The 14,169-nt window shown below is 41.7% G+C and overlaps 4 protein-coding genes across 7 annotated transcripts; 3 read left to right on the top strand and 1 right to left on the bottom strand.

The window, feature by feature from the left end:
• Positions 1 to 1,201: 1,201 nt before the first annotated feature.
• On the top strand, positions 1,202 to 3,002 carry LOC103989950 (cytokinin riboside 5'-monophosphate phosphoribohydrolase LOG3). Its single transcript, XM_009408924.3, has 7 exons — positions 1,202 to 1,441; positions 1,603 to 1,700; positions 1,802 to 1,832; positions 1,951 to 2,050; positions 2,376 to 2,446; positions 2,536 to 2,679; positions 2,783 to 3,002. The coding sequence occupies exons 1-7, from the start codon at positions 1,322 to 1,324 to the stop codon at positions 2,870 to 2,872; spliced, it is 654 nt and encodes a 217-aa protein (XP_009407199.1). The 5' UTR covers positions 1,202 to 1,321; the 3' UTR covers positions 2,873 to 3,002.
• Positions 3,003 to 3,488: 486 nt separating this feature from the next.
• Positions 3,489 to 7,306, bottom strand: LOC135581657 (uncharacterized). Of its 3 annotated transcripts, none has more exons than XM_065154132.1 (5): positions 7,073 to 7,306; positions 6,841 to 6,984; positions 5,300 to 5,411; positions 4,219 to 4,269; positions 3,489 to 4,142 (listed from the first exon to the last, which is right to left on the bottom strand). In XM_065154132.1, exons 1-5 carry the CDS (start codon positions 7,213 to 7,215, stop codon positions 4,065 to 4,067), a joined length of 528 nt encoding a protein of 175 aa, XP_065010204.1. In that variant the 5' UTR covers positions 7,216 to 7,306; the 3' UTR covers positions 3,489 to 4,064. The 3 variants fall into 3 exon arrangements, with proteins under 3 accessions (XP_065010204.1, XP_065010205.1, XP_065010206.1); XM_065154133.1 differs by having other exon boundaries at positions 7,078 to 7,302; XM_065154134.1 differs by having other exon boundaries at positions 7,089 to 7,228.
• A 1,619-nt stretch (positions 7,307 to 8,925) lies between these two features.
• LOC103989952 (transcription factor TCP15) lies at positions 8,926 to 10,353 on the top strand. The gene is made up of 2 exons (XM_009408928.3): positions 8,926 to 10,114; positions 10,231 to 10,353. Exons 1-2 carry the CDS (start codon positions 9,028 to 9,030, stop codon positions 10,299 to 10,301), a joined length of 1,158 nt encoding a protein of 385 aa, XP_009407203.3. The 5' UTR covers positions 8,926 to 9,027; the 3' UTR covers positions 10,302 to 10,353.
• A 1,362-nt stretch (positions 10,354 to 11,715) lies between these two features.
• LOC135581655 (homeobox-leucine zipper protein ATHB-13-like) lies at positions 11,716 to 13,312 on the top strand. Of its 2 annotated transcripts, none has more exons than XM_065153313.1 (4): positions 11,716 to 11,849; positions 12,045 to 12,223; positions 12,286 to 12,647; positions 12,739 to 13,312. In XM_065153313.1, exons 2-4 carry the CDS (start codon positions 12,091 to 12,093, stop codon positions 13,063 to 13,065), a joined length of 822 nt encoding a protein of 273 aa, XP_065009385.1. In that variant the 5' UTR covers positions 11,716 to 11,849; positions 12,045 to 12,090; the 3' UTR covers positions 13,066 to 13,312. The 2 variants fall into 2 exon arrangements, with proteins under 2 accessions (XP_065009385.1, XP_065009384.1); XM_065153312.1 differs by having other exon boundaries at positions 11,795 to 11,881.
• Positions 13,313 to 14,169: the final 857 nt, after the last annotated feature.

Here is a 14,169-nt window from a genome sequence, read left to right as displayed (position 1 = left end):
CCTTGTCAGCGACTAGTGGGCTGTGGAGATGCAGCCGCTTGTGACTGGTGTGTGCTGCTGCTGTCTTTCGTCTCAAAGAAGAGAGTTGATTTGGCCATCGAATTCTGCTTCGCGTGTATAGGTGCACGTCTGTGGAGCAAGTCTATTCCATTCCGAGTTATGGATATCGAGAGGATGACCGGGAAAAGACACCGAGTAAACATTTATCCATGTCCTGCATTACAGACAAGTACAAGTAAGCTGCAGGTTATGGGCCTCATCAGATAGTGAGGTCGGCAGTTGGGAGGGCCAAAAGGATCTTTCGTCTCAGATGCGAGACGCGTAGGAAGACAAAAGACACCAAAACAGACAACGGAGGCAGTACACAGAGGAATTCAACTCGGACGTGACAAGGAATCCGCATTTTTGCCTAAAACTAAGATGGAAGCATGCTTACCTGCGGTGAGAGTGGGATAAGAGAGCTTAGTTAGCTCCTACGAGCTAGGGGAATGGGGACGGATTAGAAAAAGGATTTTGTAGGAGGGAATGGGACATTGGATTCTGGATTGGTTTAAGTTACAAGGTATCGGAGGATGAGAAGAATGATAAGGGGGGAGGGGAGAAGAGGGCAAAGTATAATCAATGGGAGGGATGGCGTGGATGGAGGAGGGCATGCTTGGTCTGGTGAGGAGGGGGATGGTGGTATGGGGGAATGGAGAGGGCGTGTCCAATAAAAATACCAATATGTTTCCTCTGCATGCAGCAGGACATGTCCGGCAGGTGAAGCTGCAGATAAGGAGGAGCCTTTTTATTATATTGCTCCTCCTCCGTTCACCACCCAAATGCATGCGGAGCCATCTGCTTATTTTTAATCTCCTCCCTCTGTCACTGTGCGAGTGAGTCACTGAGTCTTCTTCCTCAATACATACCACAATAATTGAATGAAATATACACGTACTAATTCCCAGACCAGTCTCACTCACTCGTCCAATTTTCTTGTGCAGGGAAACCAAACCGAGATGCAGTGGAAATGGAGGGAAAAGACATCAGTAACGAGGAAGGGAGCAGCCGGGCCCTCCATTTCGAACACAGCTCCATAATCATTTACTCTCTGTCCATGGCGTCTTTTGTGACTCTCTCTCTCTCTCTCTCTCTCTCTCTCTCTCTCTGTCTCTGGTTGTGAGCACGTGTTGCCTTTATAAATCTCCCTGGAGAGCGCACCGAAAAGTGCCTAGTGTGGATGTTTGCATTGCGCCAATGACGCTTGCAGCAGCATAAGGAAGACGGAGGTAAAGCTATAGGAAACAGAGGCAGAGGAGGAGAAACAGGGGAGCCAAGAAGAATGGAGGGGAAGCAGGAAGCTAAAGCATCCAAATTTACGAGGATCTGCGTCTTCTGCGGCAGCAGTCAGGGGAAGAAGAGAAGCTACCAAGATGCTGCCATCGAGCTAGGCAAGGAACTGGTATGCTCCCTCCTCCTCCTCTTCTTCTTCTTCTTCCTTGAGAGATCTACGGTTGTGGTGTGATGCACATCAAAACTCTGGCGAGCTATAGAGAAACTTGCAGTCTCTCTTCTCTTCTCTTCTCTTCTTTGCCGCCGCTAAACTGGGTGGGATTCCTTCAGGTGTCGAGGAACATCGATCTGGTGTATGGTGGGGGAAGTGTCGGACTGATGGGGTTGGTCTCTCAGGCCGTTCATGATGGTGGGAGGCATGTCACAGGGTAAGCTTCGGACTCATCTACTGTTCTTTGGAGTAGACTGTGTCGCCTCGGTCATGTGCGGTTCACTCACTCTTTGTCATGCTACTTGTCTGACCGCGCAGGGTTATTCCCAAGACACTCATGCCTCGAGAGGTATGCTAAGCTAAATAAAGCTTTCGGCCTTTCTCTGTCTCTGCTGGTACAAAAGCTACGTTCTACAGTATGTTTGTATTCATGCTTTTTTGGGCCTTGGGGTGGTTGCTTCTTACAGATAACCGGGGAGACCGTAGGAGAGGTGAAGGCAGTCGCCGATATGCATCAACGGAAGGCAGAGATGGCGAGGCGCTCCGATGCCTTTATTGCTTTACCTGGTTAGTGTATAAAAACCTGCAGATTTCTCTGCACTGTCACACGCAGGGCATCTCTCTCTCTCTCTCTCTCTCTCTCTCTCTCTCTCTGCTTTGTTTTCTCCCCCTAAACATCAGCACAGCCACAGAGTCTCATTTCTCGTTCTTCTGAACGTTCATACGTGATACTCATCTAAGCATCGCTTTGTCTTCCCTTTTCACCTTCCTTTGACAGAAGTGAAACGTAGAAATTTTGCTTAGATAAGATGATCATGTATGCATACCTGTTGTGCTATGCGATGTACTTTTGCCAAATCTGCATGGAGCTGAATGAGATGTTGGTGTGCAGGAGGATATGGGACTCTTGAAGAGCTGCTTGAGGTGATAACGTGGGCTCAGCTTGGCATCCATGACAAGCCGGTAGGATCGCTGAACGTCTGGTGGTGTTAACGCTTATTTAGATCAATCATCTGGTGGTGTTCTTATCCCTCCCAAGCGGTCTTGTGCAGGTAGGATTGCTGAACGTCGATGGATACTATAACTCCTTGCTATCGTTCATTGACAAGGCAGTGGAAGAAGGTTTCGTCAGCCCAAATGCCCGTCATATCATATTATCCGCTCCAACGGCAAAAGAATTGATGAAGAAATTAGAGGTAAACATACAAATGACATTACGGAGATATATTATGTTTTAGTGGACGATCAAACTAGCAAGTGTACAAAGCCAACTGATGTCTGTCTGTTTGGTGTCATCAGGAGTACTTCCCTCGACATGAAAGAGTGGCTTCGAAGCTGAACTGGGAGACGGAGCAGCTTGGTTACTCCAAATACGAGATTTCACGATAGAGATTGATGTTGGGAGTAGCAGGTTTTTGTCAAGAAATTAAGGTGTTGAAATTGGAGTGGACCAGAAGCAAGTGCTTGGGATTCTTTCCTCTGTAAATTATGACAAAATGACTGGAAAAATTTTATAAAGCTTCACTTCCTTCTTCCTTGGAAATGGGGGGATTGTCTTTTTCTTATATAGACATGGAACTAATTTATGATGAATATACTGTCTTCTAATGTCTAATCAATCATGCAATATGATTTGACTGTGATTCCTGGGAGCTTGGAGGATGAGCATCTGGAAATATATATATATGCTTCATGGCACTCATCCTAAATAAGCAGCTATTTATATCTCTCGGTAAATATTTCTTTTCAGGAGTTCCCCAAGTCCTGCAAGGATCAAGTAAGTATATATAGCATTTGAATCTCCAGAGTTGTTCGAGTGTTAGAACATGCTCTTATTGTGGCTATTTAAAAACAAACAAGGTTGGGTCTCCCAAGTCCATATTACTGACTATTCCATATAATCATATTTAATCTGAAGAGTTGGTCTAATAAAATGATCAAAGTATATGATTCAAGAAGCAGATGCTTCCACCCTGTGACCAAAGAAAAGAAAAGAGGCAAAAAATGAACTAACAAACGACAAAGAGATCATGCCATCTAACCACTGCTGCTATTCCAATTAACACCACCGGCACAAAATGAGGTGCATTTCTTATCCTTATTAACCCATAGAAAAAACAGGTTCTTGAACTCTGCTATAGCCACAGCATCAAAGCATCTGATTGCCTTTTATCAGTGACGTCCTCTCCTTAGTCAGAAAAACAGCATCTAATACTTCAATCTTCCAATTGTGGATTCATGTAGCAGTTGACAGTCAGTATGATGGCCTCCTTATTACCACGATCTAGTCTGCAGAGTACTCAGAATATAGTCATTATTTGGGCATGAAACCGGACACATCTTGCTTTTTTTAACCGCAATGAAGCTTCCTCTGTTGAGGAAACCAGGATTCCTGCTGTTAAGAATATAGCTTGCTTACCAAGGAACAATAAGTTTATTACCCACCAGCACGGAAGCAAAAGGAGGATTTGAATTGCTGCTTGCATACGAGGGTTAATCAAATTGTGCATGAGAATCTGAAGCCAGTATTGAGGATTTTGTTGGACGATACGCCTCTTTATTCTCAAAGTTGGGTTGAAGATTAATTGCACTTGCATTCCCATCCTTTAGTTTTGATTTGTTTCAAGGATTCAAACTGCTTCTGCAGTTTCATGTTTTCCTGACAGCAATAGTATCTAAGAAGCAGCAGCAAGGAGCTGAAAACTGGAAATGAGATACCATGACTGCATAGATACCTTTTGCAGCATGCTGAACCTCCTAGATGCCCCAGCTAACGAGGCCTTGACCTGCAAACAGGATAAATTATCAGACTTTGAAAAAGTACAAATGAAAAAAAAAAATATATATATATATATATGGACTGAGGTACAACATATGCATAGCAGAACAGCTTAAACATCGGAATAAGGCAACATATGTAGCAGAACAAAAAAATGATGAAGTCTAAAAAGTTCAATTAGCACAAGTCAATTTGATAAAAAAACTGGAACCAGCAAAACATTGCAGCCCAGTCACTGAAAACAAACTGCAATATCAAAATGCAGAATAATTTTAGTAATGCACCTTAATGTTATAGGAAAACAACACTATGGAAGCAGATTCAAACAAAAAGGAATCTGATTTATTCACTTTCTCACCATAAACAGCAGAAAGAATGCAACTATCACGAAAAGAGAACAAATCTGAGAATAGATAAAGGAGGGAGATACTATAAGGTCTCCTGCCAAGGCAAAATTTACACTTTTATTTGTCTACCTGGGAAGTCCACAGGTTAAATTGATTAAATCTGAAACTGTATGGCTTCATCTAAGATTATTATGGTGTATCATTATATACATCACCCAATTTTATATAGAACAATGAAAAAATACCTTCCAAGCTTCAAGATTTTGTGATGGTAACATACTCACTGATTCCTCTGTATGAAAATAGTTGTCAATTGACCTCCCTGCTCTTCTGTCATTTAGTGGTGCATGGATTCGTTAATTACTATCCTACATGATCGCAGGTTAGTTGAATCAGTTGCATCTCAAAATCATAGAAGATAGGATGTCCAAAACAATCTCAGCAACCATCCTTATTCTATCCATTTTTGTAAGAAAAAAGACTTCTTGGTCAAAACAAACAAACTTTTTCTCCTTCCAGAATTGGCAGGAAAAATTTCAGCTAATTAGTGCAGTCTATTTTCTATTTTATTGGAGATCACATATCGAAAGTACCCAACAAGAGCAAGCACAAAACAATGGTAATTGCAATCAAAATTTATAATTTAGTACAAGCATTGAAAATGAAGGAAAGGGAAAAAAAAGGGTGTACCTTTAGGAGTTCATCCTGAATTTGCCTACTTCTATCCACTTCCACATCATATCTCATTCTCCATTCAGCAGATTCATCCATCGCTTCCATATTTGCATGTTCAAATTCTCTTCTGCAAGGTATATATAAAAGTTGCATAGTAGAATAACTTAGGAATGACACTTTTGGACCTGTAGGTAATGCTCAAAACAAGATTCTTTGCTGTACTCAGCTTGTAACAAAAGAATCTAAAGAAAAAATATCAACACGATTTATCCAACATATGAATACAAGTTCAGTTATTAATTGCTCAAAAAGGCAATGATCCTGATTATAAAGGTAGATACTTTGAGCAGGCCTTTTCTCAGATGCATCCTAGTGAAAGACACATAGATAACTAGCTTAAGAGCATATTTGAGAACACTGGAATGAGAAGAGTAACTAGCTAAATGTAAAGTCATGCTTATGGTGTCATAATATTTTAGATTGAATTGCATATTTCAGCTAAACAACTTCCTACGTTGACAACTTATCGTGTGCAAAACTTTTCATTTCTTTTTTGCATGGCAAGTAATCACTCAAATGATGCCAGAAACTGGTCTCTCAGACGACAACCAAGGGCAACAATTTTTTGCAAAGGCTTCATTACCCTGTCCCCCAATCACCTGTACAACCATCGAATGAGTTCACATGAAGAAAGTCCTAGAAAGACAGTCAAGAAGATGTTTGACTCCAACATGTGTGTGTTAACTCGTATATTGTACACCTAACATGCAACCAAAAGAACCTTTAATCGATATCGGTGGTTAACTAGTTCCTCGATTTTGAGCATAAGAATGTTTCCGTTGTTTTGACATACGACAATTCTTGTCGCCAATACAATGATGATATCCTGCCCAAGAAATAAGAGGGTTATCAATGTAGACCAGAAATGGACTCCATAAATCTCTAGAGTAGGAGCCATCAGACCTATCAGAGGTCAGAGTCAGCATCAATCCCAACCCCATAAATCTCTAGACATCACGATTGCCAAATGAGCATATTGCCATAAAGGACAAGTAGATGTAGAAAAGATAGCCATCCACACACATTCCTTTCGGGAAAGCGATTACCCCTAATTCATGATTACAGTTTCGAGTCGACACCGATGATACATGCATAAACATGAGCGAAGATGAAAAATCCGATCAGGAAACAGTGGCTAATGAGATCGAGACCAACTGATGTCAATTCACTATGATCGATTAATGAAAACCAACACACAAAATAAGCAGATTAAAGAACAGTAGTTCTTGAAAGAAAGGAAAAAAAAAAAAAATCAAGTTGAAGTAAAAGATTCCGCTTGGAACGGAGTATTCGGCTCAACCCCCATCAGATTGGGGTTCCTCGGGTCTTCAATTCTAAAAATTGATAGAATAGCAGAAAAGATCTTATGAGAAATGAATATTACTTGTAACAATTACATCAAAGAAACTGAAATCCGATGGAGAAACAAACACCCGAAAGAAGTAAGAAGGGAGAGGCAGGCTGAGGAGGAGGAGGAGGAGAAGAGGGATTCAGACCGAAGGGCGTCTCTGTCGTCGCCAGCGGAGAAGTCGTCACCGTCGATCGACCAAATCCGAAGATAGATACCGATGCCGGTAAAGAGAGCCAGCACGAACCCCAAGAGCATCCTTCTCCTCAGCACCATCGGATCGAGCCGAGCACTAAATCAAAGTAATGTAATCAATTTATATGCGTTAAATCCAAATGGTTCCCATCCATAATCCCCCACAATTACTCGTTCCCAGAGACCTAACCACGAACCCACCGCCCGTTTGCACCCGCTCGGATGACAAGCCATCTTTGTTTGACTCGACGCGACGGTATCCGTCAGGGTTTGCAGTAAAGATCGCGTCATGGGTTGCAAATGGTGAAAGGGAAGAGGATGTTCTCATCGATCGAGCACAGAACTTGAGGGCTTATATAGTGTATGGACAATCTCACAGGCCGATTGCAATCCTTAGTTAGGTAGCAGAATGAGGTCGCCCAATGAGACTAAATTAATAGGGAGGAGATATAAAAGTAAAGCATTGTATAGATGGTGAAGAAGTCAAACCTTTCAAGTACATAATAAGAAAGCACAATTGGGACAATGAACACCGATTTGGCGCATCACTGTCCGTTAGTTTCTTAATCATGACATGACATGACATGACATTGTTCTTCGTGTATTCTTGTCATGTTTATCTCAAATCATGTTGATTTTGGATTAGGATAGGGAGAAACTCCTGTTTATATTAAGTGATGAAGAGAATGTTAGCTACACATCACCGATCATGGATCTTTAATTTTTTATCGTTGAGGAAGGAGAGAAAATTTTTAAAAAAATAAAAATAAATAAATAATATATTAAAAAGTTGAAATAAAATTTAATACCCTCATTTATATCTAAAAAAATTTAAAATTTTTAGTGAGATCAATTATAAAAATCTTAAATTATTTTCATTCAACTTTTCCTGTATACCCTTTCAGAATTTATACATTTCTCTCGTCTTCTTTAGTTCATTATCTTTTTAGAATACTAGCGTAAGGTATTTTAATTTTTTAATTTTTTATCTACTTTTGAGAAAATACTTTTACCTCACATTTCTTTCAATTTTCATCACTCACTTGTAGAACAGATCTTTTGGACTATAACACCACTTTGTCGAAAAGAATGAGAAAAACTCGAGAATCGAAAAAGAAATTTAGAGCAATAAATAAGTAAAGTACCAAAAAATTAACATAAGATTTAACATGATTTGATAACTCCAATCTATATCCACATCCATGAAAAAAAATCAACTTCTTAACATTGTGAAATCTCTACTCAAGTATGACTCCCTTTATATACTCTCTCATATTAATCAAAAAATTTATATCTTTCTCTCACCCTCTAAAAAGACCCAAAGAGCGTCATCCAAAGTATTTCTCATATATTATTTTTTATTAAAATACGAAGATATATAAGATATTTATCTTATAGAATCGTTCGTTTAGAAGATTTTTTTAATATTAAAACTATAAAAACTCATAGGATTTCTTGTAATCTTCGGATACTGACTTTTAGAATCACAAAAGCCGCATCCAAATCAATTGTGCATTCGTTAGAAAGAGAGAAAGAGAGAGAGAGAGAGAGGGAGGGATGCACATTGCAACTCTATCTATCCGCAAAGAACTTGCGTCGTGTGGTTCTTTCCAACCTTCAATCATTCCGTCCTTGAAATGATGTAAACCTTCTTAATGACATCAGCTGCGACCTGCTACAAAAGAACAAGACGCTGTTTCAACATTTCATTGTCACTTGTACCACCTGCTTTCAGTTTTCCATACTTCAATTTAAAGACATGATATGATTAGGTAACCATAATCCACAACCTAAAACCCACCTAACTTGGACATATTTAATGTGTTCAGCATCTCAAGTTTATGATGATGAAGATTGTTCTTAATAATGCTCACAATGGCCGACTTTGATCTAAAGAATGTTAGATGAATGATTGCAAAATGCTAATAACCTAATGCTAAACTTGTCATTAACCTTTGTCTTAAGGGTTCACACAAGAAAATTAATAAAGTGAAGAGGTAAAGAGAGTTAAGAATTAATATTCTCTTGGATTTCTTTCCACTCCATCAGTTGTGGAATTTGGATGTCCTCCGAATCTTGAAATTGTTTCATATCTTCTCGATTCATTTCTTCCTATATCTATTCCCTACTATGCGCTTACATGATCCATCAAAAAGATGCAGTGGCTTATCTCTTCCAGGAATATCTCCTTCAATCTTTCACTTTCTTCTCCGCAGATCCATCTCCCCATAGCCTTTCATCCTTCCTGCCAAACTCCATAACAACAGTTTGTACCTCATGGCATAATCCAGGCATGGAAGGCGAATCAGGCGGATACCGACGGCCCAACGACGCTCTCGGGTTCTTTGAGAAGAAGCAAGAAGACCACTCCTGCTCCTCCTACCCTTCTCCTGCCATATCCTCCACCACCACCACCGCCGCCGGCGAGCCCGTCGTCAACCCACAGAACAAGCCACCTCCCAAGAAGATCAGGAACTCCAACAAGGACCGCCACACAAAGGTGGAGGGGCGCGGGCGACGGATTCGCGTGCCTGCCCTCTGCGCCGCCCGCATCTTCCAGCTCACCCGCGAGCTTGGCCACAAGACCGACGGGGAGACCGTCGAGTGGCTGCTCCAGCAGGCTGAGCCCGCCGTGATCGCGGCCACAGGCACTGGCACCATCCCCGCGGCCGCCGCCTTCACCTCTCTCAGCACTATCTCCCTTCGCAACTCCGGCTCCAGCGTTTCCGCTTCTCCTCACCTCCTTGCCGCTAATTACTTTAACAGCGATCGAAGCTTTTCTTTCTCCTCTGATGGCCAGTCAACGTCAACCTCTATGTTTCTTAATGTCAATCCATGCAGTAAGCGCGGACGGGAACCGGAGATTCGTCAACACCGACCACATCCATTGCAGAATCAGATAGCAGTCCACGGCCAAGCTAGCCATGGACGGATGCCAGGGACACTATGGCCGGTGACAAACCCTAATACACAAGATACGATGGGTGGTGATGACCGGTCTACTTGGACGCTCCCTGATCAATTGGGCAGCAGCAACATGCTCAGAGTGTCTGCCTCCAGTGGCCTGCATTCCATGAACCTTTGTACATCCATGGCTATGCTGCCGAGCCAGCAGCTAGATCTGTGTTGGGGTGGTGACGGTGGCACTCCTGCTTCACTCGATGGGTATCGATCACTGAGCACCGCAGAGAGGATGCCATCTCCAACCCGACAAGCGCACAGAGACGGTAAACACCATGGCAGGATTAGAACCGGTGATCCATAGATCATCGAGCCCAGTCTTTCTTCATTAATTGTTATCTTGATGATGATAACAAGACAGCTTTGTCTCTTAAACATGAAGGTCTATGCGGCGGGACTTCTGGAAACTTAGCCAAGCAGCTCATCCAAGAATACAACAACAAGAACATGTAATTTCCCGACAAGCAACGTTATCGTGTGCTTTAGTTTAAAGACTATCTTGGGAATAATATATATGTATATATATATATATATATGTATATATATATATATATATGTATATATATATATATGTATATATATGTATATATATATATGTATATATATATATGTATATATATATGTATATGTATATATATGTATATGTATATGTATATATATACATATATATATATATATGTATATATATACATATATATATACATATATATACATACATATATATATATGGTTGGACGCCTCCTTGAATGATACATCTATCGTGTTGAGTTCTAAATGCATATATGCTCACCTAGCGAACGACGGAGACCTTTTGCCTTTTCTAAGTTGTACGCATCCAAGAAATATGTTATGCTTAATTACTTCAAGTTAAAAGTTCTAAGTGCTTCACAACGAAAATATCTATCTTTTGTACTTTGGATGCTTATTATTTATCTTTGGAAGATTTAAAAAAATAATCTTTTTTTTTAGATTTTTCCTGAAAGGTGTCAGTTTTCTATTTATGTTTTCTCTAATATCCTAAATACTCCTCAACCACATCTCCTCCTTCGAATGGTTATTGTCGATCATTACTTTTCGCCCCCATAGTGGTCACCTTCCGCCCATCGTCTTTTCTCCGGTTATAATTGTTTCCTTCCTCTCCGTGAGATCTTATCGCTTCCATCTCATCGTGTTCACCTCTTTCCCCTCCACGAGGTATGTCGCTCCTTTTCTATCACCTTCACCCCACAACGACACCTTGCCACCTTCGTCTCATTGTTTTCGTCCCATCGTGACTATGTTCTTCTCTTTTGTAAGCCCATGTTAATTCCATCCCATAATGACCATGACCCTAGCCCCTTTGTCCCCTCTACGAGGCCTCAATGCTTATACGTCATCACCTTCGTCAAACTACTTCTATCTCTCTACTACAACTATATCGTTTTCGTCCCATTGTGATCATTTTCGTTTGATCGTGACGACTCATTGCCTTGATCGCACCACCATTGTAACGAAAAAAAAAGAAAAAGAAGAAGGTGGCAGTTGGCGAAAGATATTTAAAAGTGTTAGAGAAAAATGAGTATCAAATAAGTAAATTAAAAAACGAGGATATATACTTTTCAAGAAAAATCTTTAAAAAAAAACCTTTTCAGAAAAATCGTCCATTATCTTTGATCGCAAATTGAGATATAAAAGCCACAATCGACTAGGCCACTTTCTGTTCTCTCTCTCGTCTCTCTATACAAAGATCTCCCTACCCCCTTTTGGAGCGTTCTATACTCTCAGATGATGCTGAGACTGTTGATCTCGTTCTCATCCACCATTAAAAGCACGTCGCATGGGACATGAAGATGAGAAGATGAAAGGGTCAGCACGCACATGCACCGCACGGGCGGCCCTCGGATTCTTGAAGTGCGTGCAGCCTACCGATGCCATCTACTTCCTCTGTAGCAGAACACCAACCTCTGGTTCCCTGCATCTCTCTAGCTGTAACTTGGACTCTACATCTTGTCCTCATTAAGAGTACGCATATCTTCTTTGCATGTAGTCCACCGGTTCGTCCTTCCACCTTCTCTCACTACCACCGGCATGCATGTTTTCCTTCTCTCTTCTGCGAGATCCAATGATACATGTCCCTCGCTCCTATGCCCTTCATTCCAATCTCTCTCCCACTTTTATCTCAGAAAAACAGAGGCTCATACCTTTCCCTTTCACCAGGACAACAACAAGCATCCACCAGGACTTTTCGTGTCTGTGACCTGCAATGTCTCACAATGGAATGCCGCCATTCTTCTCTGCAAGCTTGTTGTCACGGATTCCTTACGAGGAGAGCCACCACGCACCCCACAACTCCACGAATCCACTAATGCTACCCACCTATCCACAGGACTTGAGAGGTGAGATCACTGTTTTCAAGATCTGGCACTGAGGCTTTCGTCAAACGAATGCATGGATGCAGGGAGAAGATCCACGTCCTTCTCGGGGATGGAGACCTGCGAGGAGCTGAACCTGGAGGATGATATTTCCGACGACGGACTGCAGCCACCGGGGGAGAAGAAGAAGAGGCTCAACTTGGAGCAGGTCAGGACGTTGGAGAAGAGCTTCGTGATGGGGAAAAAGCTGGAGCCAGAGAGGAAGATGGAACTAGCCAGATCTCTCGGGCTGCAACCGAGGCAGATAGCTATATGGTTCCAGAACAGGAGAGCGAGGTGGAAGATCAAGCAGTTGGAGAAGGACTACGATGAACTCAAGAGACAGTTTGAGATGATGAAGGCACAGAATGATGCCCTGCACGCCCACAACAAGGAGCTTCTTTCTGAGGTACTCCACTCTCTCCTGTAGGGAGATTTGATTGAATTGTCATGAATTGCCTTGGAGCACTTGTCATTCTGTGGATGAATACGCATCGCAGATTTTGAGTCTCAAAGGCAAAGATGTCTCCGAGTCCATCAATCTCAACAAGGAAACAGAGGGCTCCTGCAGCATGAGGAGCGAGAACAGCCCTGACATCAGTCTGGAGATCTCAAGGGAACCAATGAACCATAACCCGTCGGATCTCCACCAGCAGAGCAGAACCTTCTTCCCGAGTGCTTCCCAGCTTCTTCATAGCTCCTCCAAGTCAGAAACACCCAAGGTGGAGAGCAGCGTCCAGAGAGACAACCTCTGTAACATGTTCTACAGCACAGATGATCAATCTGCCTTCTGGGCGTGGTCAGAGCAACACAATTTTCATCAGTAGGCCATCTTTACATGCTTTCTTTACGATGACAGGGATCATCATCGAAAAGAAAGCTGCCAGTTAGAATTGGAAATGTGATACATCTTCTGTGAGTGTATCTGTGTGTCACCTCTCACCGGACTAAAGTTGCAGCACACTAGGTTTTAGCGAGTGTCATTCATGGTCGTTTGCCGAACCATCATCATTCTTGTAAATGAAGCTTCATTCTTGATCGAAGAAAATAAATGTGCTCGCTTTCGAATACAAATTCGGTTGCCTGATGGTTTGTTTACAAGCCAAGAACAGAAAAGAAAAAGAAGAGAGAAAAGAAGAACAACTACTTGGTTGTGAGTTTGGTGACAAAATAAGGTTGAAGAGCAAGTAAATGTGAAGTCGAGGAATTAGGAGAAAGGTAACTGTGAGATATTCCTCCGCCATGGACTATTTTGACTTTGGTCAGGAACATTAAATGATTGACTCCTTGTTTTGTTGAATGTAAATTCTTCCATGTTTTTAGGCAGGAAAATAGTGTAGATGCACGTACAATCGAATCATGTAATTTTTTGGTTCTTGGAGATGCGAAGGACGGTGTATTTTCTCGTTACACTTTGTAAAGTTTAGTTTTCTTTTCGAAAGAGAGAAAGAAAAAAAGAAGTGTTCTGAGAGATCGTTTTCTGTAGTTTGGAGTTAAATGTTGTGCTGACAAGGGAGAAAGAAAAAGAAGGCTACCTTCGACATCACAGCCTTGCATTAATGCTATGAATGATTCTTAAACCTGCAATAGAAAATGATTCTTAATCTCTCTTCCCGTCACGAAACTTGTTCCTGATTGATGAATCTTCTGTTGTTGCTAAGCAGCCAAGGTCCTCGTGGTTTCTTTCTGCAGAGACGGTGGCCTCTCTAGCACACAGTAGGAGTCCTTCTTGGACCAAGTAAGGAATTGAGCATGCGGAGTCGGAGGCCTTCGTTTTTTTTCCTCGAGTACAATTAAGTAAGCCATCATTTAACACTAATCATGGACATCCGAAGATGTATCATCGAGAATCTCAATAAAGAACAATGGAGCGTACGACCATAGGTAGTATAGTCATGGAGAGGGACACCATCGGCTCCTTCTTCTTCAAG

This window comes from Musa acuminata, chromosome BXJ3-6 (genome assembly GCF_036884655.1).
Source record: "Musa acuminata AAA Group cultivar baxijiao chromosome BXJ3-6, Cavendish_Baxijiao_AAA, whole genome shotgun sequence".
Taxonomy (NCBI): Eukaryota; Viridiplantae; Streptophyta; class Magnoliopsida; order Zingiberales; family Musaceae; genus Musa; species Musa acuminata.
The sequence above is the reverse complement of the archived record's forward strand: the minus strand, read 5'-3'. Positions and strand labels throughout refer to the sequence as shown.

Coding starts and splice junctions, on each gene's coding strand:
- LOC135581655 (XM_065153313.1), top strand. CDS start 12,091: ATGTCTCACAATGGAATGCCGCCATTCTTCTCTGCAAGCTTGTTGTCA. Junction 12,224..12,285: donor CTATCCACAGGACTTGAGAG/GTGAGATCACTG, acceptor GCATGGATGCAG/GGAGAAGATCCACGTCCTTC. Junction 12,648..12,738: donor ACAAGGAGCTTCTTTCTGAG/GTACTCCACTCT, acceptor TACGCATCGCAG/ATTTTGAGTCTCAAAGGCAA.
- LOC103989950 (XM_009408924.3), top strand. CDS start 1,322: ATGGAGGGGAAGCAGGAAGCTAAAGCATCCAAATTTACGAGGATCTGC. Junction 2,051..2,375: donor TGCCTTTATTGCTTTACCTG/GTTAGTGTATAA, acceptor GTTGGTGTGCAG/GAGGATATGGGACTCTTGAA. Junction 2,680..2,782: donor AATTGATGAAGAAATTAGAG/GTAAACATACAA, acceptor TGGTGTCATCAG/GAGTACTTCCCTCGACATGA.
- LOC135581657 (XM_065154132.1), bottom strand. CDS start 7,215: ATGAGAACATCCTCTTCCCTTTCACCATTTGCAACCCATGACGCGATC. Junction 6,985..7,072: donor GGCGGTGGGTTCGTGGTTAG/GTCTCTGGGAAC, acceptor ACTTTGATTTAG/TGCTCGGCTCGATCCGATGG. Junction 4,143..4,218: donor GGTTCAGCATGCTGCAAAAG/GTATCTATGCAG, acceptor TATTGCTGTCAG/GAAAACATGAAACTGCAGAA.
- LOC103989952 (XM_009408928.3), top strand. CDS start 9,028: ATGATCCATCAAAAAGATGCAGTGGCTTATCTCTTCCAGGAATATCTC. Junction 10,115..10,230: donor CCGACAAGCGCACAGAGACG/GTAAACACCATG, acceptor TTAAACATGAAG/GTCTATGCGGCGGGACTTCT.